The sequence below is a fragment of the Colletotrichum higginsianum genome, chromosome 4 (genome assembly GCF_001672515.1).
Source record: "Colletotrichum higginsianum IMI 349063 chromosome 4, whole genome shotgun sequence".
Lineage (NCBI taxonomy): Eukaryota > Fungi > Ascomycota > Sordariomycetes > Glomerellales > Glomerellaceae > Colletotrichum > Colletotrichum higginsianum.
The window spans coordinates 2,691,802-2,714,710 of record NC_030957.1 but is presented as its reverse complement, the minus strand read 5'-3'; the positions used below and the strand labels follow the sequence as shown (position 1 = coordinate 2,714,710).

Genomic DNA, 22,909 nt, shown 5'->3' with positions numbered 1-22,909 from the left:
TGAACAAGTCAAAGGCCGAATCAATATTGCAATTGCAGCTGGGTTACACTTATCAACATGGCGGCCTCGATGGCTATTTCGCAGCGTCGCACAGATGAGGTTTGCGTGTGTTATCGAGGCGGTCGTGCCGAGTTAAAAAAAAAAAAAAAAGCCATTCAGTTGGTGTTTATGACAACGGTGGCTCACATTTATCTAGATGACATTTAACTCAACCAGTATTTTCCAGAGATGCACTCACAAAAGAGACTGAAGAACACATTGTTTGTGACTCCCAAGCATCGTGTCACGAGCCCTATGGGGCATCACCGGTTACCAAGGAGTTGAAGGATTTAAAGCCAGGACTGGATCATTCCGGCAAACGGACGGACTTATCGAATCTCCTTGGAGCCGTAGCGTAGGGCTCGAGGGCACCAGTGGCCCCCTGAAACTCCATCATAGGGGCCCTAAGGTCTATTTAACGGCCTCCTTTCTCCCTGGCAACAAGATAGGGAGGGCCAGAGATGATTATTGTCACCGATTTAGACCTACATTTCAGTTGACCTCTTTACTTCGTGCAGTGCCCGACACCTTGCTTACCTTTCTCATCTTACTAGACAGGGCAATTCTCCGTCGTCTTCTTAAGTAAAATCATAATGCTGGTTTTATAAGATTCCATTCCAATTGATTACATCAGCTGCTCAATGCTGTATGACCATTCGCGCGGGCCTATTCTCTATGTACTTCAGGCCGTACACTCATAGTTTCACTGGCCCATTATGTATTTGTAGGGCACAACAGCATCAGCTGGAGAATATGCCCTTGTAGCCCAACCACTTACAAGTCGTAGATGCGGTCTCTGGCTGAATCGCGCAATTGGTGAGTCGTTTACCGTTAAGAAGCGGCTCGGCGTCGTAAAAGTAGGCGTCTGACAACGACGCAGGCTTGCCGCTCTCCGCGACAGCTTTGATGTTTGTGAATTTCAGTTCGCCAAAGTCGGGATAGAGACTTGTGTGATCCTTTTCAGACATGAAGGATTCAACTACCCACTCGGCAGTGTTGGTACACAAGCTGCCATTTGTAGGCGCAGTCAGGCTCTTCTCGAACCTAGAAACCTCGTGTCAGTATTTCGCCTTTAACTCGACTCCATAGGATTACAACAGAATATCAATGGAGTGTTTGTGACAGGTTCTCACTAGGGCACTGTGTTACTTACTTTTTACCCTGCGTCAGATTCTCCCAGGTGTAGGTGCCAGTGTTGTTGTTCTTCTGCGTCACCGTCATTCGCACGTGGTCGCCAATGTTTGTGAGGATCTTCTCCGTGTCGTCAAGGAACACGGGCCCGTCGGGGAACCATTCGTAGAAAGCGAAAACGCCAAAGTCGCCTTCCTTGTCGTAAAGGTAGTAGTACCCTCCCTGTATCAGACCAGTCTGGCCTGCTACGTCGCAGAAATCGTCGTATCCAGAGATACCGACCCAGACGGACGAGGAATAGGTCGTTTTGGGATCATACCCATCCGGGAAAGTGATGTTCGGGATGATCACCTCGGCAGTAACGGACTGGTAACGATCGTTCGTCACGGCGCCGCCAGACCAGTTTCTGCTGCGGGACCGGTTGTTCGTCCGGCTTTGGAGTGTATGGGCTTCATCGCGTGAGGCTTCCCGCCGCTCGATGGCCAGCCGATGGGCCTCCTTGGCCACAGAGACGTCGAGTGCAGCGACAGCAGAGAGTCCTGCTCCAAGGAGAAGAAGTGTTGCAGAAAGCTTCATGGCGACTAACATGGACAGAGAGGATAGCGATATGTCTTTCCGAAGTGGTCTCTAATTTTATGCCACCGTCAGAAGTCGTAACTGAGCCGAGTTTTATACATCTTTGTTGCACGCATTTGAGCCGGTGCCGTCCGTTGCGAAGAAGTCCGTATTCAGAGAGCAATTTCATGGTCCTAAATTGACGCCATTTTACTATCTCCACTATTTCCCAAAATACCATTGCGTCTTAGTGTCTCTTTTAAGTCCAGACTCTCTGAACAGCAGTGAACATGGCTAGCAATCTTCCCACCTTGGCAAAAATGGCTCATCCGGGGTAAGGCGCATCAGAAAGCTTAATTGAGGGTTCAGGGTATACCACCGCGCTAGTATTGCAAATGTTGACGGGGGTATCATCTCAGTGCTAAAGGGGTTGCAGTGCGTGCAATAGGGGAAGTACGCATGGATCAATCTATCAATCATACTTTAGACAGCCGGTATCCCGGGAGGCATCCCGGCACCCGTGACCCGAGACGTGCGCATAAACGGCCACAGGGCACTGCAATACGAGCCGTTAGACGACTGCAGGCCGAAGTATCCGACACTCTCGGCAACGAACCGACTATACACCCACCGACAGCAAGCAGCAGCAGCAGACACCTTGCACACCTCCTTGACGCTGCCTGAAAGGCGATCTTAACAATACACCTGAAAACGTAGCGTTGCTGCTGGACTTCCCTGTGTGAGCTGTGAGGCGCGGTTTGGCCGTAGACCTTTTAGAGTAGCAGCCTCATGATGGCTTCAAGCTGGTTTTCAACATTGGTCCAACGTAACCTCATGCTGCTTACTATTCCAAACCCTGTCGAAAATCTTACGTCGGCAGTCGAACAATCTAGCCACTAAACAAAACCCACCATCTTTTGGACTCACGGGCCCCGAGATATGTTCCCACAACTTGAGATGGATTCTTGAACAAGACACTATTTTGATGCTGCTGGAAGGCTTTCCTGCTGCAAAGTGGCTAAAGAGCCATGAATACCAAACCAAGCGTGACCATCCTCCCTTTTCACACCCAAGACCACCCAAAGAGCATCTCGCTGTTGTGACACTTCAGAATCAAGTAAAATTGACCAAAGTACACGTCTGTCCTAATTACCATCCTCCACGGCTTTGGTCCTAAGGCTTCGCTTCTGTGTCAGTGGCTGGATCTCAGAGAGCTTAAATCCTTCCTGGGCTGCATGTGATCGAGTTTTCAGTTGAGTGAAGATGATGCCCTTCAGATTGCAAGGATCTGAATAACCATAATGATAGGACGTATTAAAATGTTCCCAATCAGGCCAGCGAAAACCATCCACCAGTTTCTCCATGTCGACGATTGAGTATCCTGTGTATGGCTCCTTCGGGACTGGATCCAACAGCTTGTGCTCATCCATGTTCTTGGCCAAAGCCCCAAGTAGCATGCTGGAGCACTCAAAAGTGCATCCAGACGAACCCTTACGGAAAGTCTCCAGGAGATTCCGAAGAGTCGTCAAGGTAAATTCGATTGCATCTTGTCTCTGCCACTCGATCAAATCTGTTTGCTGTCAGCTTGTTCCGAAATCCTGGCTTGAAGGCATAATGGACAGGATGACTCACCGATTACTATCGATGGGATTGGAAGCTCCAGAGTCGGCACCGGCTCCTTGCTTTGGGTAACCGCTATCTTGGTCATCTGGGAGAAGATGTCGTCTTGTTGAAAAACGTGTGAAATGAGGAGCCACAGGATCATGTCCCGGCCGTATTGGATGGGAAGCTTGTCCTGGAGAGACTCGATCCACATGGACGAAAAGATCTCAGTAACTTCAAGACAGTCGTAATAGTCGACATGAACCGCAATCTTGGCCAGCATCTCGAGGGTAACTTGATGAGGAACAACCCGATGGCGTCCATGTATGACTTGCATCAAGGTGAGCAGTGCGTCCGAATCCCAATCAGATGCTTCAACATGGTAACGACCGTCGGCGTGCTTCGTGGATGCCTCCATCCAAGGACCTTTGAACTTGGCCTGAAAGTAGCTCGATGCCAGAATGAGATGCCGCGAGGAGACGAGATATTTGATTTTGGGCGCCTCAGCAGGCTCTGCTGGCGGGTCCATGGGCGCCGGCGCAGGCGGTTCGTCTTTTGCCAGCTCCTGCGACTCATTCTGGGACCATGACAGGGCATCCATCGAAGTTGAGCCCGACGACGACGACGATGATGATGATGATACTGTATTTCGCTGGTACATCCCCGAAAGAGTTGAGCCCGATGCGATGCCGATGCAGAGTGACGAGTCATGGTCATCAAAGGTATACCTCTTCTTATTCTTCTTCTTTCCCTTCTTCTTTTCTTTCTTCGTCTTGCATTTCTTCTCCGTCGAGGGGCTGGTAGTTGAAAAACACCATTCGTCTGAAACATCCGCTGGCGGTAGAGGGTCGGCAAGGTCCGAGACAGCCTGTTTCCCGCCTCTGCTGGAGGTCAGATCAATATCGCCCAGGGGCATCTTGAGAGCGTTGCGACAGGGGGAGAAGAAACTACTTACGTCTGCTCTGGCGGAAACCATTCGATTCTCTCATCTCCATTCCATACCGCAAACGGCGCGTTGGGGTTGCGGAGGATGAGTAGTACGTCTCCGTCTGGGTCGATCTTGTGGAAGAACTCGTCAGCCATGACGGTTGTGGGATGGACGAGAGGCGGACGAAAGATGGACGAAAGAGAGAACTAGCTTGCTGCGAAGTTTTTCCAATTTTGAGAGGAAGTCCCGGTTCTTATCCTAATCTCTTTTCCCTCTTGTTCGCTGGGTTGCTCCAATATATTTGCTTCCACTGGACTGACGATTCTAGGTGCAGGCACACAGTAACAAGCATGGGAGTGGGGCTGAAGCTGCTGGCCTCCTGCATGAGGGATGGCCAATCACTTGCCATCATGGTGCATGTTTGCCTTTTGCAGGCCGAAAGTCTCACATGCAGTTTGGCCTGCTAGCGGCAGTCGAACGGTGTGGTTTAGGAAACAATTGCTTCATTTCGATTATTCCTGTCTTCTCACTCGGTCTAGGGCATGCTGTGTGCATGATGGTTGGCTTGATAGAGGCAGCAATCCGTGAAAGGTTGCAAGGTGCTCTGCCTCCTTGGAAACTGGGGTTCTCAGCCACACTGATCCGTTTCGAATCAAACCAGTCTTGAAGACGTCTTTTTCGACCGCGAGACATGCTTTGATGGGAGTTGCAGATGGACGCGAATGCGTCCTGCAAGGTTGGCAGCATTGAAGGCAGCAACTTTTTACGAAGAAAGAATGCAGACAAAGATGGCACAGAATGTTTCTGGTCTCTTTCTGCCACGGCCTGACGTACAACAGCTAAGCCTCCACAATTGTGTGGATGGACGACAGGTTGATTTAGACGCATTAATTCAGACATGACCATTCATAACTCTGTAAACGGAGATGAACAACTTAGAAACTCAACAAATACACCCACGACATGCTACGACCGAATTGGAAGAGGGCCTCCCTCGTCCAGTCCACTCCAAAAGCATTGATTGCCACCCCGCGGAGAGGGTCAGTTGGGCTTCGACTGATCCGCGGGAAACGCCTTTGGCCTCGGACAACTCCATCTCCCAAGCACACAACTGAACCCCGCTATCCGCGGCAAAGTCAACAATGTCGATATCGTATCTGGATAAATAGTCTCGAGAGGCTTCACCTTGAGGAGATTTGGGATATCACTCAGCACACACAGACACTTCTCTCTCTCTCCATTCAGACAGCCCTTCACCATGGCCTCCGAAAGCACCGCCGCCTTCTGGGCCAAGACCGACAAGTACCTGATGTCCACGGGCGTCCCCTACTCGCCCATCATCATCAGCAGGGCCAAGGGCACGAAGCTCTACGATGATCAGGGCCGCCAGATTCTCGACTTTACGTCCGGCCAGATGAGCTCCCTCCTGGGCCACTCGCACCCGGAGATCGTCGAGGTCGTCCAAAAATACGTCGCCGAGCTGGATCATCTCCTCAGCAACATGATCACACAGCCCGTCGCGGACCTAGCAGAGAGATTGGGCAAGCTGCTCCCCGCCCCACTAGAAAAGGTATGCCCCCTCTGCTATATGTGCATCCTGCGATTTCCATCGGCTCACCTTGCTTGCTACCCGCAGTCCTTCTTTCTCAACACCGGCTCGGAGACAACCGAGGCGGCCATTAAGATGGCCAAGCTGCACACGGGCAAGTTTGAGATCGTCGCCATGTCGGCCAGCTACCACGGCCTCACGCAAGGGTCCGGGTCCGCGACGTATTCGGCCGGCCGCAAGAATGGTGGCCCCGCCATGCCGGGCCAGCTCGCGTTCCCGGCGCCGTACGCGTACCGCTCCGTGTTCCGCAAGGCCGACGGGTCCTACGATTGGGAGGCCGAGATGGACTTTGGCTGGTCCATGATCGACCGGCAGAGCGTCGGGTCCCTGGCGGCTTTCATCCTCGAGCCGATCCTCTCGACGGGCGGCATCCTCGACCTGCCCGCGGGCTACCTCCGGCGCATCAGCGACGAGTGCAAGAAGCGCGGCATGCTGCTCATCCTCGACGAGGCGCAGACGGGGGTCGGGCGCACGGGCAAGATGTTCGCCTTCGAGCACGACGGCGTCGTCCCGGACATCCTGGCGCTGTCCAAGACGCTCGGGTGCGGGCTGCCGCTGGCCTCGGTCAGCACGACGGCCGAGGTCGCCCGGGGCTGCAAGGAGGCCGGGTTCCTCTGGCTCACGACGCACCTCAACGACCCGCTCACGGCGGCCGTGGGCAACAAGGTGCTCGAGATCGTCGTGCGCGACGACGTGGCGGTCAAGGCGACGGCGCGCGGCGAGCAGCTCCGCGCGGGCCTGCTGAGGCTGCAGGACAAGTACTGGTGCATCGGCGACGTGCGCGGGCGCGGGCTGCTGCAGGGCATCGAGATCATCTCCGACGCCGAGACGAGGGCGCCCGGGTCGGACCTCGGGCAGGCCGTCTCGGACCGGGCGATGGAGCTGGGGCTCTCCTGCAACGTCGTCAACCTGCCGGGCATGGGCGGCGTGTTCCGGCTGGCGCCGCCGGTGACGGTGACGGCGGAGGAGATCGAGGAGGGGCTGAGGATTCTGGACGAGGCGTTTGGACACGTCTTGGAGCAGCGCGAGAAGACGATTCCGGTGGTGTGATGCGGTGGGGGAGATAATGGAGAAGTGTGGCTCGACTTGGATTTCAGAGGCGTATAAAACACAATGTGTAATTAAATCAATCAACCTGAACCTGGTAGTCTAATTTGCCATTCCTCAACTGCGTTGCTTGTAACATGCCCAGGTTGCAAGACTGAACTGAACACGCACCCTGAGAAACACTATGGAGCATGGTTAATGTTGTCAGCTTCTCATTTCAAGCAATGAAGTAGTTGATATTGACTTTATGCTGTTGTTAGAATGCAAAGACCGACTCAACAAAATGGGTTCCGGGGGGCTGCAACCCTGTCTTAGTGCTCCATATTTACAATCTTGAGTGACTGGAGTCAACAACCAGCGGCGGACATAGCTCAGTTGGGAGAGCGTCAGACTGAAGTCAACTTCAATCACTTAATCTGAAGGTCGTGTGTTCAATCCACACTGGCCGCATGGTACATCTTTTGTTTTTGATGTCATTGATTTTCAACATTGGTGTGGCATTCACGATTTCATTGATTCATTGTTTTGCAAAACAGTATTTCTTTGATTTCGCTGATCTTGTGTGTAGAAACAAATTAAATCTTTTTAATATACATACATACGCTCACAACCCTCTTATTCCTCCTCCCCTTCAAGCCTTTCCAGCACTGCCGCAAACGTCGATCCACCGCTCAACCTCCTCCTGCAGAATGTTCATCCCGTCCTCCATCAGCTGCGACAGCGGCTTCTTCGCCGCGTTCTCCTGCAGGTGGACGTTCCAGACCTCGAGCAGCAGCTTGTTCACGTTCAGCTTGATCGCCCCGTTTCGAATGCACCGCTGCAGGATGTCCGCGCTGAAGTCGTTGGTGCCGTGCAGCGCCATCAGCACGCGGCCGTCGATCTGCCCGTTGATGCGGGCCAGCCGCTCGTAGTCGAGCTCGGGGCCCTTGGGGCCGTAGTCGCCGTGGATGTTGCCGATGCTGGGCGCCAGGAGGTCGATCTCGGCCTCGATGAAGTCCTCGACCTCCTCGGGGCTGGTGAACAGAGCTAGACAAAGGTTGCGTCAGTTCAGTCCAGGGGGCAACTTGTGTGAACCTCCATTTTCGTTTGACTTACCCTCCAAGTCCCCCGTGTCCGCGATGCCGTCCTCGCCGCCGTTGATGCGCCCGCTCTCGGCCTCGACGGCGATGCCGTGGTCGTGGCACACCCGCGTGAGCACTTTCGTCCGGGCCAGGTTCTCGACGTGGTCGTGGTGGCTCATGTCGACCATGATGGAGTCGAAGGGCAGCGCCGCGGCGATGTCGCGGATCTGCGCCTCGTCCTGGGCGTGGTCGAGGTGCAGCGCGAGGGGCACCGTGGCCGACTGGACGGCGGCGGCGACGGCCCACGGCAGCGTCGGGAGCTGCTTGACGGTCGAGGGGAACAGCAGGATGAGCATCGGCGACCTCTTGGCCTCGGCAGCCCTCACGAGGGCCGTGAGGTGCTCGACGTTGTAGCTGAAACGGGGTTAACGTTGTTCTGTGCGGCCGACCGTGTCGGGTTTTATTTTTTGATGAATTTACTTACGCGACGGCGGCGAGGACGCCGTATTTGCCCTCGGTTGCGGCTTGGAGAATCCGCAGAGTGCGGTTCTGCGACTTTTTATCCGACCAGACTGACATGATGTTGTGGAGGCTCTGCAGGATTACCAGATAAAGTAGAATGACAACACTCACTCAATGAAAGCTTTTTGAATACACGGCACAATGGCTTCTTATCCATATGCTTTTTGTCATCGGCCAACGTGCCACTAAACCCCGCGTCCCGGAGCGGGGAGCGGGGATCGGGAATATGTGCCTCGAGACGATGCTGCTCCTCACTTCCTCGAGACGAGGCCATCACGTTTACTTCCTTTCATCAACTCCATCTATCGTTACCTGATTACTTGCTCTATTATATACGCCACCTGAGTATGCTATCATTGGTACATTCTCGTTCTCATTTTGTTTGGGTCTTGAATGTTCTGCAAGTAGCTAGCGGTGGCATCCCACCCCGAACCGCACCATTCCCACATTCCTGCAATCCTAACCATAAAAGTCTGTCAACGTTCGACAACTCCCAACTCAATCAACGCTGGCATAGCCGTTCCAAATTTGCAACGGAGTCAAATGCCAGAGTTGGAGCGCTGGTCATTATCTAATCGACTGACGGCTGAAGAGCGACTGTTTGCCTCCCAAAGGGGACACACATAACTCATCAATAAGCTATTCGGCAAACGGGCGGCTGCTGGCTGGCTGCACAGCACAGGCTACAGCGCGAGTTTAGCGTCCAGCTCGCCCAGCCAGTGTTCTCGTATCGGCCCTCATCGACACTTCTCAAGGAAGAGCCTCGACAACTCAGTCTCCATGGGAGCATGTTGCGAATTAAATACAAGAGCAGTCGTCACCAGTCGTCACCGGAATTCTCACGTCACTTCCAACTCCACCAGTGCGCGTCTCACTGTTCGTCCTCGACCGAGACTAACCAACCCCTTGTCAAAGCAAGTCTCATAACAGCCGCCGCGGGTGCCTGTGTGGCACTCCCTGTCCAGGTGATGTCGAATCTGACCAACGCAACTTAGCGTCGCTGATCCTCCTGCAGGCTGCCTGCGCAACACCCAATCCGAGATGGCGCCTTTCGAGGCCCGGTCCGCAGCTTATTCACAGAAAGCTAGGGGTGGTTGAGTGAGGCTGGCTGGCTGGCGCACGATGGAACAGGCCACGCCGTCAGCAGTAAAACCATGCAGCCTGTTTGTAGGTCACGCAGACACGCAGGGGATGGCTGCGCTGGCAGCGCTGGCAGACAGACACCACCATCAACATCCAAGGCGGACTGAGCCCCGGGAACCAGCCGCCCTTTCGAACGGACTACGTCTTCATTAACCGTCTCTCGCGGCATTATCACAGACATCTCGCGACCCTGAGAATGCCGGAGACATCATGTCGGAACTTAAGAACTGGACGCGCGAGGCCGAAATCGCCGTGCTAGACGACGTAGCCACCGCCCAGAGCGACAGCTCCGGAAGCACTCCGTCGCCGCCCGGCCAGCCCTCGGAAGAGACACACGTCGACAGGCCCGAGACCCCGCCACGACCATGTCCCCCATCACCCAGCAACCCGGACCTCCGCCTGCCCGGCTTCGCTCACATCTACGGCGACGTCGACGGGCTCGGGTACAACGAGACCTCGGTCGACATCGTCTGCGTGCCGTGTCCCGGCGCCGACCCCGTTGACACCTGGGCCCGCGACCCGCTTCGCGAGGGATGCTTCGGGCGGCCCGGCGACGACGTGCATGTCCCGTCACAGCCCATCGGCCGCCATTTCCCGAGGGCGACGCGCCTCTGGGTGAGGCAAGGGATCCGGAAGGAGGTCAGCAAGGCGCGCGTGCTGCTCTACCGCCACCGGGAGCTGGCGGACGGCGTCACCCTCGACGAGCTCGCCGACGATCTCATCGAGCAGGTCTGGAGCGTGAGATATGGCCCCGTGAGTGCTTCCCGTCCAGGTCCAGCGGAGAAACTGGAGCGGGAGGAGACTGAATTCATCGCAGCAACGCTCGCGGCCTCTCTTCTTCATCGCCCATAGCGTTGGTGGTCTGGTTGTCAAGATGGCGCTCCTCAGAGCCACCAGGAGAGTGGAGTACAAGCCGTTCATGTACAACTGTCATGGGATCTCCTTCTTTGGTGAGCTGCTCAACTCTCCTTTGGGATTTCAACTTTGAAGTTGTATCTCCTCTAAACTATGTCCAGCAACCCCCCATCGAGGTTCAAGCTACCTTTCGATGAACAACCTCGAGGACAGCATCCGCCGTCTTCTGCGCCTGCAACGACCTCTCCCGCGCTCCATCTCCGACTCCCTCCGGCTGGGCCACAAGCCGCTCCTCACGATGCACGAGGAGTTCTCCAAGATCGCCAGCGAGCTCAGGATCTGGACCTTTTACGAGACGATCGACTCCCAGCTGTCCGGCTCCGGCTCGACCAGCCGCGGACCGGCCAAGGAGGTCCGCTTCGGCGCCCCCATCGCCTCCATCAAGTCGTCGCTCGTCGGCGTGCGGCAGGAGCGCGTCTTCTCCCTCGACAGCGAGCACGCCGACTGCGCGTCCTTTGGCGAGGGCAACGCCGAGACCATGGCCGGCTACCTGCGCGAGCTCGCCGCCGCCGTGGACAAGGCGACGGCCCTGAGCGAGATGCACGTCCACACGCCCCTGAACCTCAAGACGCGCGTCAAGGTCGAGATCATCGGCTTCTTCGAGGACCCGGACGCCGAGATGGAGTCCGCCATCCGCCTGTACTTCACCAAGCTCCACCTCCAGGAGTTCCTCGATAAAGGTCCCGAGCGGTGTCTGGAGGAGCGGCTGAGGCGGACGGCGCTGCGGCCGTCTTCCGATCCGGCTCCGGCTCCGGCTCCAATCCCCCCGGCCGGGCCGGATCAGGAAGACTCTCAGACGAGCAACAACGGCGGCCTCGGGATCCTGTCCGGGTTCCAGGAGCTGGGGCAGAAAATCTGGCCGGGTCGCTCCGACTCCGGGAGCCGACCCAAGTCCTCCGACTCGGAGAGTCAGGACTCGCCGGGGATCGTCGTCACCCGCCCCTCCATAGCCGTTGGCTCCAAATCGGCGCCCGTCGACGCCGTCCGGCGGATGCAGAGCCTCAAGGTGCCTGCCCTCTCGCCGCCGGGGTTCGGCCGGCCGTCGAGCCGGAGCAGCAACGCCGAGAGCACGCGTTCAGACCCAACCGAACTGGAACTATCTCCAAGGGCCGCCGCCAACGCGGAGTCGCCGGGGGTAGAAGTCGGCTTGGAAAAGAGCAATTCCGAGCCGTTGTCCAGACGGCAGGATCGGCTGTCGCGGGCTTCGGCTCTCGATGACCTGACGGCCGGGTTTTCGAGGCCCGATCCGGCCAGCAGGAAGTTCATGTGGATACACACGCCGTTCACCAACCCGTCTTGGGTGAAGGTCAGTCCTGAGGTTGGCTGGTCCCTGATGTTGAGAGGTAGTGTACTCACATGGTTTAGGATGTCCTTGGAAAGTTGGCGAACCCCCACGACCCGAGCTTCATCAAAGCATCCAACTCGGACAACTGGGCCTCGAAACATGTCATCGGACGGCATTCCCAGTCCCAGGCATCCTTCGTCAAGCCAGCCTGCAGCTTCATTCCCCCAGGATCTGGTAAAGTACCCCATAGATCTCATGTCGGATTACCATCCTCCTCATGTACTGACACCGTTTGCCAGCTTCTTCGCCGCACCCGTCCCCCAGTCTGTCTGGCCGTACGAGTCCCGGCAGCGGGCCCTCGTCAGCCTATCTGTACATGTATCTCCCGTTCCTCCACTTCGACACATACATCAACGTTCTCCGCCGGCGGAATTTTATCAAGCGCCGCATGCAGCATGGCCGTTCCCGTCCCGTCCCTTCGGAGATTGCTCAGCTGGAGTCCGCGGAGCTGCGGATGATCTGGGAGTACATCGGCTACGACCCGCCCCTCAACTACCGCCGTACCCTCGACCAGTTTGCCTACCCTTCGCTAAGGGACACCTGGGCCCGGGATGACGACCAGATGCTATACAAGCTGACAAAGAACCATTCGCCCAGCGGCGCGGACCGGGACCAGCTCGGTCTGCAGAGAAGACAGACGAGCGGTTCCGCGTGGAGTCCCACCGAGAAGCTGACGCCCTCCAGCACGGATCTACCGGATGAGGAGCCAACAAACACGGAAGATGAGGACCAAGACCTGGAGGAGGCCATCAGGGACGGGAAAGTACTCATGGTCGACCAGCTATGGTTATGGGCTATCGACACGAGTGAGCTGCTTCCGCACCTTGTAATGTGGCGTAGTTAGAGACTCGGTCGCGCTGACATCGGATGCTAGCAACCCTGTCGACGTTCTTCAACAGGCGAGAGTCAAGGCCGAAAGAGGGGCCGCTCTTCCAGCAGGCGGACCTCAGGAACAGCGTGTACAACGAGCTTAACGGTGATTTGACGGGGCGCTGCGAGAACGCGTTGGACCTCGCAGCCTTCATCGTCCTACACGCCGTCACCGTCCTGCTCGACCGGTCCTCGCACCCGGACCTGGAAGTCTTCAGGATCTTCGAGGAGGCCATCAGCATGCTGGTGAGAGGCACCTCTCCTATAAACCCCACTAGTTTCCACGCACACGCACTGACCGAACGAACAGACCGAACGAATGACCTCCTCGCTCAAGCGCTTCCGTATGCAGACGTTCAAGGATTTCGGCGGCGGCGGCGGCGGCGGCGTGGACTCGGACTCGGACGCCGACAGCAACCGGCCCGAGTCCATCAAGAAGCGCCACAAGCGGGAGCTCGAGGAGGCCGAGCGCGAGAACCGCGAGAATACGTCGGCCCTCATGGAGCTCCGCGACCTCGAGGACGAGCTCAAGTCCCTGGAGCGGCTGTTCGAGACCCAGGACGGCGTCGTGCGGAACATGAAGGCCGTCCTCGAGGCCGACGAGGTGAGGCACCAGACGCACAACGGGCAGATGTATCTCGACGAGGCGCTGCACAAGTTGGACGAGTACAAGAGCCAGACGATGGAGATGCTGAAGAGGGTCGACACGACGAGGAACGATGTAAGTTTCGGACCCCCCGGTTGTGGTCCCAACTCTCTAGATGGGGTTTCTTGCTTCTACTAATTTCTTTCAACCCCCTCTCGCAGTACGAGAAACTCCTCGAGATGGTCCAGCGCAAGGCCCAGGTCGACGAGGTCCGCTGGTCGCGCCTGCAGACCGAGCTCGCCTCCTCGCAGAACCTCTCCGTCATGATCTTCACCACCTTCACCGTCATCTTCCTCCCCCTGTCCTTCTTCACGAGCCTCTTCGGCATGAACACGGCCGAGTGGGAGGCCCAGGTCCCGAGCATCAGGTTTGTCGGCGCCGTCTCGCTGCCGCTGTCCGCCTTCATCATCGCCGCGGCGCTCGTCGCCGCCTTCAGCGGCCGCGCGCAGGGCCTCGTGCGCACCGCGTACAAGGGCGGCAAGGGGGCCGTCGGCGCGGCGGCGGCGCTTCTCGGCAAGGTCGTGCCGCGGGAGAAGCGGGAACGGAGGCACGTAAAGAGGGCGGAAAAGGCGGAGAAGAAGCCGAAGAAGAGGGACCGCGGATACGACTTCTGGCAGAGCGTGAGGCGGGAGAGGGCGAGCGAGTATCGTATCCCGGAGGTGAACCGGAACAAGGCGAGAGTCTAGCACGACATGGAATGGCATTGGCATGGCATGGCATATTGACGCACAGCGTGGCAGTTAGATTACCACACACACCGCATTTTGATTCCTCTTTTTTTCATGTACTCATAGCTGTACTGCAACGAGAGACCTTGAGCATTATACACACTTAACAATTTACCAAAACCTGATAACCCGGACATACGACGGAGAAGTATCTATTTTCACTTAATCGGGAAGCGGGAAGCTCGTTTCGGGTACTCAGGGCGTGGCCGACTGTATGCGTCCTCGCCGGCGCTTAATTCGGGGCGTGGGCCGGAACGGTAATGGGTCTGGGTGGGGCCTTCGGCGCCGGCGCCGTCCCGGGCGGTGGTGTCACCCTTCACGCCGAGGTACTTGAAGGAGAACCGTCGTGAGCTAAGAGTGTTGGAAGATGCAGTACAGCTTGCAACCAGCGTGCTCGCGGCGCGGAGCTTGTCGTAGAGGTCATGTACCATGGTTCGATGGTCTCCCAAGTACAAAGAGATATGCAAGAGGCTGGAGGATAGGAAAACGGGGTATTTCTTCCAGCCCAAAACTGAATCCTCATCCTCCGAGACCACCTCGGGCAGTCGGAGATTCAATTGATGCCGCATTACCAGCGGCCTGCGGAAGTAATCTCTAAATCACCGGCAGGTCGGTGTGATGGAGTCGAATCTACACGCAGCAACGACAGTCATGGGAGCTGTGACTGTGTTTCTCATGGAGACGTTATCGCATGTCACTTGACACATTGTTTCCTTCACATTTTTACAAACAAGACTGCAGATCGGACGTTCATTCAAGAAACGAATCGCTGCTTGAAGCCGCAGGCAGAGGCTGCTTCTGGGGACGAGTGGTTCGTCAGCTCAGAGTTTTGTTTGGCTCTTGGGGGGTTTGGGCGCAGGAATTGCATGTCAGCATTCGCCCCTGTCATCAGTGCATGAGTGGCGGTTCCGCATGGCAAGCCACGTTGGGTTGTTTTTGTCGCGGGCCAAGCACACTGCCTACCTATCGTGCGTCTTCTGCCGCCGTTGGCGCCTCTGGTGCCCGAGATGGTTTGGTCTAACAAGATGAGCCCGCTCTTCCTTCGGATAGTCGCGGGAGTTGTGTGATTGACTTTGGAGCGGGTGGTCTCGTTGCGGCTCATGCCATTACCAGACCATCCTACACACCCGACAACTCTCGGCAGTCCTTCTGGCCACCCGGTGGCCAAACCAAACTCGTCCAACGTTTTCGGGAAACGGAAGCCCGCCGGATGAGTTGGAAATTCGAACTCTGCTCCTCGTTAGGGCCACGATACGGACGTTGCGGCCGTTTCGGTCAACCTTGTTAGCAAAAAGCCAACCCCCCCCCCTCAAAAGCATGGAAGAATCGGAGGATCAAACACGCACCCTGCCAAGGAGGGAGAGGAGGAGCTGTTGGAGAAACGGTCCGAAACGAATCCCGCATTGAGAGAACGGCACGAACCGGGCGCGGGATGTCTGGCCGCCGCTGTGGGGACTGGGTGTTCGCGAACGACGTCTATCAAAGCTGGCAGCGGGAAGACAACATGGTGGACGTCACGCTGCGGCGGGGGGGGGGGGGGGGGGACCAGGACCAGGAAGGGTGTAAATGAACTGTTTTCTTGTTCATGGAGAAAGAGGAAGAGAACAACTACGAAGAGCAAGAAGATTCACATATCCCCGCTCTCCTGTGTGTCTGCAGTTTGCATGATCATCATGGGCCTCCGGATCGTCCCATGACGGGTTCAGACGCCAAGACTCTTAGTTGGCGATACGCACCCGGCATCAGCATCACCCTGGATGAGATTCATGCGCTGATTTCGGAACTCTGTTTTTCTTCTTTTTCTTTCTCAGATGACCTTTTCCATATTGGCGACTACGAGACTGAGAGGCCAATTCCATGCCACGAGAGCAAAGCTGGCCCCCTCGTTCTTCGTGCATGAGAACCATAGGATGTGGACGCAGTCGGCACGGCCTTGGTAGTCCCTCACGAGCGTGTCCCGCCAACTGTGCGCCGGCCACACCGACGCAGACGAGGAGGACGAAGCGCACGTCTCAGGGTGATTATCGACTCTCTCTATCTCTCTCACCCTCGAGGCCAGGACGCACGGCCATCGCGACACGTACCGGATCCAGCTCCTGTGGGAGCCGCTGCTGGCGCCCTTCGGAATGCTCGGCCGTCAGTTCCTCGGTTTCTTCGACGGCTTCGACGGCTTCGAAAGGTGCGGTCCGGCCGTCAACGTGTTTCTTGAGAGCGAGGTTGCCATATTGGGCGACAGATCAACTTACGTTTAAGGTGCTCATCACCGCGCGCGTGTGGTGTTAGGGGGAGGAGATCGCGGCTGGGGTTTCTCTTCGCCTTCTTGGCGGCGTGAGAGTTGCGAGAGAGATGAATCATGAAACCGACTCACAACCTCTGCCAAGGATGCAGAGACGGAAGCAAAGCCTGCGCAAAAATGAGTTGTATGCAATGACCGTGCTCCTTGTCTATCTCATCATCTTTGGGACCGTTTCCTTCCCTTTCTCCATGCAGTCAAACAAACCCAGGGTTACAGAGTGTAACGTGGTCCACATTCCATTATACTTGGTCTGGTGTTGAGATGGGGGAGGGGGAACATATTCTCGGTCACAAGAAGAGGACAGGGACCAACATCCGACGCGAATCCGAAGCGGAAATGCCGCGGGCTTCGTCCAACCTCTATCACACGTCGAAATCGATGTTGACCCCCCCCCCCCCCTTCCTCCCCCTCCCCCTCCGACGACGCTTGAGCAATACATCGACTGATATCTCGAGACGGGGCACGTAGACGTAGACTCTGATTCGAGCCTTGACAACGAGACCAACCCCGACAGCAACTACCAGTCGTTGACTGCCATGAGCAATGTTAACCTCGGTTGCCTGAGTCTGGAGTCTAGCCAACGTGCATCAGAGCCCAATCCATCAACGCCGCATTCGCCAGATCCGATGTGCCACCTATCAACATCATGGCCTTCTTCAACGCCAGCATCAGACGCATCAAGGACTAGCCGCCATCTCAGAGATGCCTCGGCATGAAGGTGGTCGCCGTCGTTGCCCATCACGACTTCGCTCCCAGCGCAGGGTGTGAGAGGCTCTAGAGTATCACCCGTCAGTCCGCTAAGACGACTCCTGCCCGGGCTCATGCCAAGAAGATGACCACGACGTCGATATCGGGCTTTTGGCAAGACTGACGATGTCGCCGATACCAACGTCGGCGCCGGAAAACGACACACGTGCAGCACCACAGCCTCAGGGAGATGCTTCACGCGGAGAGCTATAGCGAACCGCTCTTGAGGGCGGGCGGGCGCAGGTCGACTTGCAGGGAAAGGGAGGCCGGGCGGAACTCGGCAACAGGACGATGGTGAGGCGCTCGCGAACGGGCGTCGCGCGTTTTGCAGAGGAACAGAAGAAGGAGGAGGGGGACCAAGCGACGACGCAAAGACCTCCTCGTCCTCGAGTATGCAAAGGCGGGCGCATCAAGGATCCGTTTCTTGTAGCAATTGGGGGATGAGTGGAATACTGATTCGGGTACGAGGAGGAACGGTTACGTTCCCGACTCGGCTGCTACTGCTGCTATTAGCGATTCTCCCGCTCTTCCGACTGGTGATGTTGTCACTGGCGAGGGAGCGGGTAGGGGAACTCCGAGACGGCGGGAAACGTAAAGGCCGTTAAACTCGAACGGGAAAGGCACGGGCTGGGTTCAACGCTGTACTCGCGTACGTTCTAACGCCGTTCGTGTGCAGTAGACAGACGGGTTGTGTGTGTGTGTGTGGTTCGGCAAGTGATAGCCGCAACGTTTTGGCATGTATCTTGAACAAGGAGGGGAAACACTCCCGTGGTGAAGGGCCGTTTGACGCATCGAGACATGTCCGGCAGAGGACTTCCAAAACGTGTCAGGTTCGTTCAATGGAGAACGGCGACACTGACTGGTGACTGACTGGTGACTGACTGGCGGACTGACGGAATGTTCACGAGAGGAGGAGGGGAACGGAGACTTGGCTTGTTTGACTCTTTACCTGACAAGGCATTTGTCGCTCGTCTCTATACCCTGGCGCCATCCTTCGATTTCCTGTCTTGGTAGAACGATGATGCAAACCAAAGAGCAGATTCCGTCCGTTCAAAGAGACGTCATCAAGGCCATCCCTTGTCTGCGTTGCCGGTTTGGGCCAAGCGGTGCGATGCCCTGCCGAGGCCAGCCCTACCTTGATCAGGCAGTGTGCAGGTGGTTCCTTCGGCCCAGGATCGTTCCGTGGAACGCTTGGGTGCAAAAGAAGAGTTGATGAGACCGAGGCGTAGGGTGGTTATGTATGTGTGTGTGTGTGAGAGAGAGAGAGTCTGTAAGTGTTTCTGCGCATCCCCCACCCCCCCAGAGAGTCGCAGGTCCACGTGCGCCAAGTGAGAAACGGGTTTCAAGACGGCGCATCGAAACATACTCATCGAGAGTATAATAGTTCGTCCCGGTCACCCCAGTACCCATGTCACCCACGTCTTCCTCCTCCCCCTCCTGCAGCAGAGCGTGGTTTTGCCAAGAGACATGTTTTGTGCTTGCTTCTTCCCCTACATTTAATTCGCTTCCCCTTGTACCTTTTACAATTTATATATATTTTTAAACACTCCGAGTTTCCTTTGCACATTATCTGATAACACTTTTGCTATCGATATCTTCATCGAGGAGTAGTGACCCTATAATTATAGAAGGGGAAAAAAAGCCATGCAGCTGACGATTACTCTCGCGGCGGCCGCCGCCGCGATGCTCGCGTCCATCTCCGCTGCGGCCCCACTCGAACGCCGAAGCTTCGGTGCCGTTCTCCCGGTCACCCCGGAGGAGATCAAGCTGGTCGAGACCGACGCCCGTGGCTCCCTTCCCAACTCAGCGCCGCCCCCGAAGCTCGAGCCGAGCAGCCTCACGGCCTTCCAGCTCATCCAGTTCAACGAGCAGTTCGAGGTCGCCTTCTTCACCTCCATGCTGGAGAACGTCACCAACGGGGGGCCAGGCTGGGAGACGCCAGACAAGGAAAAGATGATGGAAGCGCTCAAGGTCGTCGTTGCTGTACGTTGATGATATGCAACCTTTATTTTGATGGACTGCGGACGTATTGGGGGGGTGGGGACTGACACTCTGTAACAGCAAGAAAAGCTGCACGCACTCGACGCCAAGGGGGTCCTCGACCACTTCAAGGCCTTCTCGCCGCCGCCGTGCCAGTACCAGTTCCCGACGAACAGCCTCAAGGAGGCAGTGGCCCTCGCCGAGACCTTCACCTCCGTCGTCCTCGGCACCCTCCAGGACGCGAACCAGCTGCTCGCCAAGAACGGCGACGCCGGCCCCGTCCGCGCCGTCAGCGCCGTCATCGGCCAGGAGGGCGAGCAGAACGGCTTCTACCGCAGCGTCCTCGCGCGCCCGCCCTCCTCGCAGCCCTTCCTGACGACCTCCATCGCCCCGTTCGCCTTCTCGGCCCTGCAGACCTTCGTCGTCAAGGACTCGTGCCCCTTCCGCATGTCCCAGATCGACATCCCCACCTTCGCGCCCCTCAACGTCGCCCAGATGGCAAAGGCCGGCGAGGTCGAGCCCCGGACGCAGATGCTCTCGTTCGAGGTCGACCTCCGCGAGATCGTCACGGCCGGCCGCTTCCTCGGCAAGGACAGGGCGCCGCTCTTCGTCACCTACCTGAGCGGACTCAACGTGCCGCTCAGCGTGCCCGTCACGAACCCGCAGTGGGACGGCGCCCGCATCGCCTTCGAGGCCGAGTTCCCCTTTGAGAAGAACAGCATGTACGGCCTGTCCATCGCCGCGCTGACCTACGAGGGCAAGTTCACCAACCCGGACGACATCCCGAAGGCGACCCTGGCAGGGCCTGGATTGATTCAGGTCAACAAGTGAGCGAACAATGTGCTTGAAAAGGGGGGGGGGTTTCGTGCTTGTTTGTGGCAGCGCGGTGACATGGAGGCAGAGCATTCGGCAAAACGTTTGGATGATATCCCGGGCCGGCGGCGTTTACGGTGTTAGAAGCATAGACTAGCAATGGTTTCCAGCGATCACTAATGGTTGTCAACTTCAATCGATCCATCTTATAAGACGCCCATCCCACTTGAGAGTCTTTTCAACGGAATGGAAAAGTGATACTAAATATTGTTCAATCACCACGCTCACAAAGACTCACAGTCTGTACGCCTCTCAAGGCTGATCAAAACGGACTTGGACTCAAGCATGCATACGGACCTCTTGTCAGCTCTGAGCAGATGCCACCCCCTCCTTACATCTCCTCGGTTCTCGAACCCCCTTTAGACAACAGCGGACAACACAAGTCACCAAACTATGACGCTACTACTGACTGCGGTGTGTTGGATAACATCGGATGAGTAGCCATTCAACCAACCACGGATGGTTTTTCCGACGCAAGGCCGCATCTGGACCTAAAGAAGGAAATGAGCCGCGATTATCCTGATGAGTATTCACTCGTTGAAGCCGGATACGAGATTTAGTTTTCCGATGTACAGTTCCCCATTGGTTAGCATGTCAATGATGATGCCATCTGCGTGCATCTACGCTGGTTGCAAAAGCTTCCCGAACCTCAATGTACCCCCCATCCATGTCTTCCGGCTCAATCCAGGTTATGGAGATTTTAGAGATCTCTTCAGCCCGCCATTCACAACACCACACGCAATCGACAACACGGCCGATACCTGAGCACGAATCGGGTCGAGAACCCAAAAAGCGACCATCTCGCTAGTTGCAGACGCAGGCCGCGGACCTTGCCTACGGTAGGGCCCTGTCACGCATCCCGTCTCAGATGCTACCAAAACATCGGATCCAGGGGTGCCATTCGACAGTTCGGACGTCCACTGCAAGCGCAGCAGATCGAGTCGCGAGCGAAAGGATGACCCGGCAAAGGGGGGGGGCACCAGTCGATTAGGCTCACTCAGGGGTTCGGTAGTCACTGTTGCCGAACAAAGGAACACCCGGAGGAGCCCGGTCAACGGCGGAGGACTGGTTGGCGCTCTGATCGGCCGCGTGACAGCAGTTCGAGAGCCCGTTTTATCAGGTGGCAGTTACCCGTGTCTGACCATTCGTCACTACCCGCTTGCTTACTCGCAGTGTGTTGAACAAGCGGAAAGAAGAGCCTCTCTACAACATCGAAGACGAAGAGGTGAAGGCCAGATATCAATCACCCGACCTATCGGCCGAAGTGAGAGCGGAGCAAGATTGGTCGGGTGGCTGTGTAGACCTTTGACTTCGGCCTCATATTGGGACAGGCTCAGGGGCACGTCTCATGTAGAAGCCGTCGACTCGGAATCAGCCGCTTTTGTCCAGTGGAATGGACCCTTTGACTGCTTCACAAGACCTGAAGAGAAGACTCAAAAGTCAAAAGAGCTTCGGCAAGTCTGTCGATTAGCACCCCCTTAGCAATGGAACCTCTGTGATTGGCGCAGAGACCGAGCTCATAGTTCAAAGTATGGGGCAACAGCGCCGGTAGGTTAAATCTTCAAGGTGGTAAACACTTGGCAACAAGTTTATTCGCGGTGCTGAAAACTCAAAATCATGTTCTCCGCGGTCTGGGCCGGTGGATCGCTACGTATTTCTCCAGGTAGGGGGGGCCGGCCAACGGCCGACGGTTGGTTGGTGTGTGTTGTTGGAGTTCTGTTTAAACCAACTCAAAATATGGAGCCGGAAGCGGATGGCCCATCGTATGAGACGGAAAACAAGACCAAAGTAATACTTCTGTTTAGTCTTTTGCCTTGACCTACCTTGAATGGGGTTCGCCTACGGGGTATGTTCTGTGTCCTTGACACCATCTGATGGTTGAGGGTATAATGGATGGCTCTCTTGTTGATCAAGAGGTTACAATCGCAAGTAGCTTCAACGCCGACAGCAGTGAATTGGCTAGCTATTGCGCTTTCTATGTTTCGATGTTGGGGTTCCAAGAATGCCGCTTAACATTCTTAGCTTTGCAATAGACGAAACCTGCTGCACACCATCAAGTTGTGAGGAATTGTGTAGATTGTTTGAAACTGGCTTCAGAGGAGTTGTTTCTTTTCTACGAGAGATGGCTGCATGTCAAGCTGGGACGTAGCCCGGATTGCTAGACCGAGCCTCAAGTCATCTTCTAACTACGTCTTCCGATTGAGATATTTTCTAGGTGCGAAAACAACCAATCATAAAGGAGAGCCGAAGGTCTTTGTATCCAATCAACTTCTACTAGAGTAGAAACGTGCTGCAAGTTCCGGCAATATTCTCTGATCTACATTCTGTTTGCAGGTTAACATTATACTTAACAAGTTGAACGTCATGAAAAGATCTTATCTACCTTGGAAGACTCCCTGGCCCAAGCTGATCCTGAGGAAGCAACCCAGTTCAACAGTATTCTTGTACCAGTTCTTGCGCTGAATAACGTTTGACTTCCAGCCCATTTCTATAGCTACGCAGATGCAAAGGCTCAGATGCTCTATGCACCACTCCCTGTTGCATCCCCGTCGACACAACTCGGTTCTCTACTACCCAATCACCCGCAGAGACCATAGACAGTAATTCACACTCATCATCTTGAGCCGAAGTTGCACGACTAGCGACACAGGCCATCTTGGGCCAACATATCAACACACTATGTTTCCATGGGATCAAAGGTAGTCTCGGTACCATTCGTAAACTACTTATTTAAGAGGTGTTCCGAGTCGTTTCGTTTGGTTAACTGTTTTCGTTTTTCAGAGATTGTGTCTTTGAATACAAGCTGGCGCCAGGTTCAGTTCCATGCAGTTTGCGACTACTACTGTACTTCCCGCACAGCCGCTCACGGGTT

At 55.9% G+C, this 22,909-nt stretch overlaps 7 protein-coding genes across 7 annotated transcripts; 3 read left to right on the top strand and 4 right to left on the bottom strand.

Moving 5' to 3' along the window:
* Positions 1–779: 779 nt before the first annotated feature.
* Positions 780–1,758, bottom strand: CH63R_06126 (Acid proteinase; the record flags this gene model as incomplete). The annotated part of the gene is made up of 2 exons (XM_018301101.1): positions 780–1,083; positions 1,193–1,758. 2 exons carry the CDS (start codon positions 1,756–1,758, stop codon positions 780–782), a joined length of 870 nt encoding a protein of 289 aa, XP_018158951.1.
* A 1,112-nt stretch (positions 1,759–2,870) lies between these two features.
* Positions 2,871–4,410, bottom strand: CH63R_06125 (Nuclear pore protein-like protein; the record flags this gene model as incomplete). The annotated part of the gene is made up of 4 exons (XM_018301100.1): positions 2,871–2,912; positions 3,078–3,295; positions 3,358–4,211; positions 4,283–4,410. The coding sequence occupies 4 exons, from the start codon at positions 4,408–4,410 to the stop codon at positions 2,871–2,873; spliced, it is 1,242 nt and encodes a 413-aa protein (XP_018158950.1).
* A 1,103-nt stretch (positions 4,411–5,513) lies between these two features.
* On the top strand, positions 5,514–6,914 carry CH63R_06124 (Aminotransferase class-III; the record flags this gene model as incomplete). Its single annotated transcript, XM_018301099.1, has 1 exon — positions 5,514–6,914. One exon carries the CDS (start codon positions 5,514–5,516, stop codon positions 6,912–6,914), a length of 1,401 nt encoding a protein of 466 aa, XP_018158949.1.
* A 628-nt stretch (positions 6,915–7,542) lies between these two features.
* CH63R_06123 (Fructose-bisphosphate aldolase class-II) lies at positions 7,543–8,551 on the bottom strand (the record flags this gene model as incomplete). The annotated part of the gene is made up of 3 exons (XM_018301098.1): positions 7,543–7,937; positions 8,007–8,386; positions 8,457–8,551. 3 exons carry the CDS (start codon positions 8,549–8,551, stop codon positions 7,543–7,545), a joined length of 870 nt encoding a protein of 289 aa, XP_018158948.1.
* A 1,065-nt stretch (positions 8,552–9,616) lies between these two features.
* Positions 9,617–14,099, top strand: CH63R_06122 (Ankyrin repeat protein; the record flags this gene model as incomplete). Its single annotated transcript, XM_018301097.1, has 9 exons — positions 9,617–9,661; positions 9,815–10,390; positions 10,455–10,587; positions 10,654–11,858; positions 11,918–12,071; positions 12,137–12,703; positions 12,772–13,013; positions 13,078–13,488; positions 13,575–14,099. 9 exons carry the CDS (start codon positions 9,617–9,619, stop codon positions 14,097–14,099), a joined length of 3,858 nt encoding a protein of 1,285 aa, XP_018158947.1.
* Positions 14,100–14,299: 200 nt separating this feature from the next.
* Positions 14,300–14,572, bottom strand: CH63R_06121 (uncharacterized protein; the record flags this gene model as incomplete). The annotated part of the gene is made up of 1 exon (XM_018301096.1): positions 14,300–14,572. The coding sequence occupies one exon, from the start codon at positions 14,570–14,572 to the stop codon at positions 14,300–14,302; it is 273 nt and encodes a 90-aa protein (XP_018158946.1).
* A 4,256-nt stretch (positions 14,573–18,828) lies between these two features.
* CH63R_06120 (Late sexual development protein) lies at positions 18,829–19,995 on the top strand (the record flags this gene model as incomplete). The annotated part of the gene is made up of 2 exons (XM_018301095.1): positions 18,829–19,167; positions 19,246–19,995. 2 exons carry the CDS (start codon positions 18,829–18,831, stop codon positions 19,993–19,995), a joined length of 1,089 nt encoding a protein of 362 aa, XP_018158945.1.
* Between the last annotated feature and the right edge of the window lie 2,914 nt (positions 19,996–22,909).